Source organism: Rhagoletis pomonella, unplaced genomic scaffold (assembly GCF_013731165.1).
Source record: "Rhagoletis pomonella isolate Grant_MI unplaced genomic scaffold, Rhpom_1.0 Rhpom_scaffold_00001, whole genome shotgun sequence".
Taxonomy (NCBI): Eukaryota; Metazoa; Arthropoda; class Insecta; order Diptera; family Tephritidae; genus Rhagoletis; species Rhagoletis pomonella.
Window position 1 is genome coordinate 77,727,967 of NW_023458555.1, and position 6,357 is coordinate 77,734,323.

Consider the following 6,357-nt stretch of genomic DNA (forward strand, 5'->3'; position numbering starts at 1 on the left):
TATGTATGTGGCGTCTTTACGTACCACCATTTAATTTTTTTCAAACTTTCAGGAATTAAAGTACACAAAAAACTAAAAAGATTTGTTCCAGGATGTTTTGATTTGTATGCCTGTGTGGGCGTGGCTGCTGCCTGAAATTCGAAAAAAGGCAGTTCTTTAAACTACCACTGAGGCCGCACTACTCATTCCACACCATTCGCGTTGATATCAGTAGAAGGGCCTTAAAAAAAGAAATCTAATGCTAGCTTTTGCGTTTATAAAATATAAATACGCCATAACGTTATCGCCTGAAAACTAAAAATCGGGCTGCTGAAAATAGAGATATCGGGAATTTTCTCAAAAACTGGTCAGTCGATTTTATTCTAAGTTTCCACAAGTCTTGCCCAAAACCTTAGCTTTCATCTGGTATATAGTTTGTATCTGGGAAAACTCTTGTTGTGGAGATATTGCTATTCAAATTAAAAAAATTTTGCTCCAAAAAGGGTCAAATGGTTAAAAATTAACATATCCGTCTAATTTGGTTACTTTAAGATACAAAAATAACAAACCCAGTTCCCCGAAAAAAATCGCCCATTCCCCGATTGCCAATTAAACCGAAATTCCCTGCAAATCGGGGAATTTCCGCGAGTTGACAAGTTGAAGGATGCAGCTGTGCTAATCACTTCGTACATGTCTTGGAAACCACAATTTGTGTGTATTTTAGAGTTTTTTTTTTGAGTCACATGCCGAAATTGTAACATTCTTCCCCATTTTAATTGCAGGTATGTACACAGTATTTAACTATGCTACATGGGTTTATCACCCGCACCTAACCTACCTGGTATTTACCTATAGTTGTACATAAATATGTATGTATGAATGCATTTAGTCCACCCAATATGCCGCTACTACTACATACATATGTATAAATTGCCACTGAGCAAGGCTACTTGAGAAAAAATCATTAGTTTAATAGCACGAGTAAACTTCTTAAAACAAGTAATTTTTAGCAAAAAAAAACCGACTTCAACTCTCATATAAAAAAAAAATGTATATATATATCTCATGATCCACTGATCGGATCTTAACCAGATTAGTATGGGATCACCTCTGAGACACTACCTTTCCGATGCAAAAAGAATTATCGAAATCGGTTGACGGGGTCCAAAATTATGCGGTAACATACATAAAAAAAAAAAAAGTTCGGAACGTTGCGAATTTCCGTTTACTGCTAGAAACACAATTAAAAAAAAACAGAACTTTTGCAACGATTCGTATGAATAAAAAAGATTTTCCGTACGTTTGAAAGGCAGTTAAAAAATACGTTTAATTTTCGTCACGTAATTGATATCATAAATTTTGTGTTTCTAGTTCAGCTTTCGTCACTCGCAAATTTTACCTCAAAGAGCTGTTTTATTTGATACACTAGACACTAATATTCTACATTAAGATGGAATTTATTTACTGAATAAAATGTTAGGAATAGGTAAATTAAATATGTTTTTCGTTGTTATAAATGTATTTAAATTAAGTTATTAATAAAAACGTGAGGAAATGGATATGTATATACACTTTTTACTGAATCAAAAAAATTATTAAACATGATAATAAAAACTTGGCGCTTTTGTTTTGGAAAAATTGGCTTTTTCTGGGGGCTGATGCCACACTGGCTCAGTTGTCACTAAAGTACACACACATACACGCATTTTTACTTGAAAATAAGTCTGTAGTGGTTAATATGTATACGTTGCCATCTCCGTACAGCTCACTTCACCTCGCCTAGCACGCTCGCGTGCGCGCAGTTATCCCGCGACGTCGACTGCGTGCACCTCTGCTGTGCATCCCTAGTTATATGTATTCATAACTTTAAAGTAAACCTAGCGACAGATGAAGCAGAACCATAGATTAAATTTCTAAAAGAAAAACTAAATTTAGGAATATATACAAATAGCATTCTCAAACTACAAGTTCAAAAACAGTAATTGATGCGGCGTTTTAACGATATTTTAACGCCCTTGAGTCACAAGTATATACAAGTGTCATATTTGAGCAATCATACCGATAGTTTGATATATTAGAAGAATTAAAAATTAAAATTATTTAAAAAAATAAATCAGCAAAATGAATAACATTAAGTGAAGTTAATATTTAATTTCTAACCTAACCTACATGTGTATGTATGTAACTGAATCCCCTAATAATATTTTACATATAAAAAGATTATCCTCATTTTCTCTCTTAACTCCTTTATCTTTCATTAGAAAAAGAGATAAGCCCTACAAAGTTATAATTATAAAATAATCTCAGTTTAAACTGATAACTTTTTGGTATCCAACCTAGTTTTATCGATTATACTTGCGAAGAAGAGGAGGAATTACAAATGTACAAGTAAACAAAAATTGACGCCAGCAAGTACTCAAGCTACCTAGTACTCACGCCTTTTTTTAAATAACTTATTTTGTTATTTTTAATAAAGCACACTAAAATTATGTTTAAAAAAGCCCTCATAATGTTTCTACTAATATTACACCTTAGTTTTTAACAACACAATTTTCTTTTATTTTCAGCACTGGTCGGCTCATTAGCCATCGGCGCCACATTTTTATTTTCGCCAGTTGCAGGTGTATTAACCGATAAAATAGGCTTGCGGATGACTACATTGATTGGTGGTTCACTCTCTGCCACAGGTCTTTTGCTGTCGTCATTCTTTACGCTTAATATCAAAGCTCTGTATTTCTCATATGGTATAATGTTTGGCTTAGGAGCTGCATTGGCTTACACACCGACATTGGCAATTTTAGGGCACTATTTCAAACGTTACCTTGGAAAAGTAAGTGGATTTGTTACGGCTGGCTCCAGTGTATTTACAGTAATATTACCGCCGGGCTTAGATTTTCTATTACGAAGCTATGGAATGGAAATAACGTTACAAGTGATGAGTTTAGTGTCCTGCTTTATTATAGTATGCTCCTTCGTTTATAAGCCTCTGCATCCGCCACCTCAACCTCCTCAAAATAAACGTGATCGCTCTCGCGCTAATATACTATTACTGTCCGGTATTAACGTAAATATATGGAAGCGAAAAAAATATGTGGTTTGGGCACTTTGCGTTCCAATGGCTCTTTTCGGATACTTTGTTCCGTACGTCCACATGATGAAGTTTGTACAGACAACGTTTCCGAGTAAAAGTGAGAATCTGCCTGTGATGTGCATTGGCATTACCTCAGGCATTGGCCGTCTGATTTTTGGTATAATTGCTGATTTGCCAAGAATAAACCGCATATACCTACAGCAATTAGCGTTAACGAGTATTGGTGTGATAACAGTTTTTTTGCCATTAACGAGTTCTTACAATATGCTAATCGTTTTCACTCTGATGATGGGCCTGTTTGATGGTTGCTTCATTTCGTTGTTGGGCCCGATAGCTTATGAAATATGCGGGCCATCTGGAGCCACGCAAGCCATTGGATTTTTATTAGGCTTGAGTTCGTTTCCATTAACAATTGGACCACCAATCGCTGGTATGATATACGACAGCACAGGTTCATATACTACGCCACTTCTTTTGGCGGGAATACCGCCCATATTGGGCTCAACGATAATGCTCCTAATACGCTATGTACCCGATGAAACAAAATTGGATGCAAATATTATAACTAAAGCCGACGACAATTTAGAAGATGGCGTTAAAAGTTCCAAGGACACTGCAGCAAGTACCGGTAAATAATATTTGAATAAATCTTAGATAAACATATCGTCACCGGAATGGAAGATCGATCTATCTCGGCAGCCAGTTCGAAAACGCCCTATCTCAGAAAACCTTTTAAGAATGCCCTTATTCAGAATTTGGTTGAAGAACGTCCTGTTTCAGAATTTTATTTGAAAAACACCCTATCTCAGAATTTGGTTGAAGAATGCCCTATCTCAGAACTCGGCGCAAAAACGCCATATTCCAGCTGAGAATACATTGAAGATGTGCTGAGATAGGGCATTTTCGAATCAGCAGCTGAGGTAGGGCGCTCTTCAAGCAAATTCTCAAGTATGGCGTGCGTTCTTCAATCAAATTCGGAAGTACATAGGTTAGCTTAGGTTGGGTAAACGGGATGCGTCCCTTAGAGGGGAGAGGGACGCAGGGAGACCGGAAAAAGAGTGGATGGGTAGGGGAAAGAGGGGGAAACTAAGGAAAAATTACGACACCTATGGCTTTTTTGTAAGAGAACCGCTCCGTGCTCGCAACGAAGCTCATCGATCGACTGATGTCCATTCCCGCGCTCTCATCGTGCTCATCTCAAGGTGCTTAAACCTTATGCTTGAAACACAATACCCGGCGAACTGCAAATTTCGCCCAGCAGAGCGATGCCGACGACCAACTTTCGCCCAGCTAATTCGCTTACTGAAACACAAATAGAGCGGTATCGAGCGGTTCGAATGCTGTCAGCTGATAGTGACCATGTTTCAAGAAGGAAGCGTTTACCACGAAGAGGGAAAATACCAGCAAGAAGAAGTTTAAAATATAGAAGTAGTCTTTAAATATAACTACTAGTAAACTTACGTTTTACTAGATTAATCTCTGATAGAAAAATATAAGGTATATTATTTTACTTTTAAACAAAAATTACGATAACTTTTAAAGTATGGTCATCATGGCCTTTTTTTGTCGTTGCCGTTGACCGCGGCGATAGAAATAAATCTATCGTCGCGAACAGTCGTCGAGCAAACTTCGTCGTTTGCTTTGGTTGTGCGCGTTCTCATATAAATCAGTGTGTTTTAATTATGTCGGAGAACATTCGCGACGAAAAATTTGCCGTTCGCCGGTGTTGTGCTTCAGCTTTTAGGCTCGCAAAGGCAGGGCACCAGAGCAGCAGGTGTTGAGATGATTTCACCTCATTGTTCACCTTGCAGCTGGTGCAGTAAGGGTCATTAATGACATTCAGCCTTACGGCATTTTTACCAATCACACATTGACCAGTAAGCACTCCCACCAAACACAGTGGTTCGAATAGAACAAGCCAGCTAGATAAAATTATTTAGCTGGATTTTCTAACTAACATTATGTACATTTTGTGCAATAAAATTGTAACCGAAGCTTATCGTCTAATTATAAACATATAAATACATATGTACGTATTTTGGTGATAGCATTGTGCCACAGTCCCACTCTGCCCTCTTAAGGACAGCGTACACGGTAGAGAAATCTCTCGAGAGTTTCACTGAAATAAAAATCTCCTCTCTCAATTAAGTTTACACGGTACAGCAACTCTAGGAGATATTCACTCTAGCTAGACATAAAATAGAGAAATCTCAACTTTTATCTATCACGTACTCTACAAGCTGTGTACACGGTAGACAACAGTTACCTCTCGCGTAGAGTTAGTTGTCTATCTCGAATTGTTGTCAACGCTTGTTGTATGTATATATGTATTTATATCAAAGCCACGATGTAGAAAATATAGTTGGCGCCATCAGCGGAGCGCTAACCCTTCGTCGATTTGAAAGGAGTCTCTCCAAGCAGTCCAACCAAACTACTATATATACAGTGACGGGCAAAACTGTAACATGGTATAACACTTTTTACTTCAGCCATCGCTAAATTTCCAAGTTCTAACGACTTTCATACTTTTGTTGTATATTCTTATTGGTACATCCCTACTCCCTCTCTCGTAATGATTTGAAGTCAATACAACAACAATAAAAAAACCAGCAGACAAAAATGAAAATTAAGGCAGATGTTACAGTTTTGCACTCATATATTTCTAAGAACTTTTTAACAATTTTCACGAAAAAAAAGAACTACTAACACAATTTTCAGTACTATTTTGCTTGTTTCAGTTCCTGGATGCGATTTGGCATACCTTATTTGTATCTTTGTAAAAATTCTGGTGGTATATCTTTAGTTTGCTTTCACAGCGCATGTACTCGATTTTACGTACTTTGAATCTTATTAAGCTGTGCTTTTAGTTGATTTCGCAAATTCTCGATGAGATTCATGTCCGCGGATTGTGGAGGTCATTTCAAATTAGCAAATTTTTGCTTTTGTATCCAGACTTTGCGAACATATGCAGTGTGTTTTGAGTGATTTTTCAGCAGAAACTCTCATTTTTTCGACTACATCTTGCAAATTTTGTTGAAATATGAACAGATACTGTTCCTTACGCATAATACGTACTAACGGACAAACTAAATTTTTTAAATACAACCCCAAACTATTATTGACCGACCACTATGATTCACAGTTTGCCTCACATGATGCGCATGGGCTTAATTTGGGTCTTTGATCCAATACCATGCCCGGCCATCTGATTGAAAGCGATTAATTTAGTCTTGTCAGACCAAATAACCTTCAATTGAAACTTAAAAATATGTTTTTTATTGCATTCT

At 37.0% G+C, this 6,357-nt stretch overlaps 1 protein-coding gene across 1 annotated transcript in view; it reads left to right on the top strand.

Moving 5' to 3' along the window:
* The window catches only part of LOC118747930 (monocarboxylate transporter 10), a gene marked incomplete at its 3' end in the record, with an annotated part of 327,741 nt that extends 324,043 nt beyond the window's left edge, over positions 1-3,698 (top strand). The window contains 1 exon segment of the mRNA XM_036482168.1: positions 2,547-3,698. Coding sequence (XP_036338061.1) covers positions 2,547-3,698 — 1,152 coding nt within the window.
* Between the last annotated feature and the right edge of the window lie 2,659 nt (positions 3,699-6,357).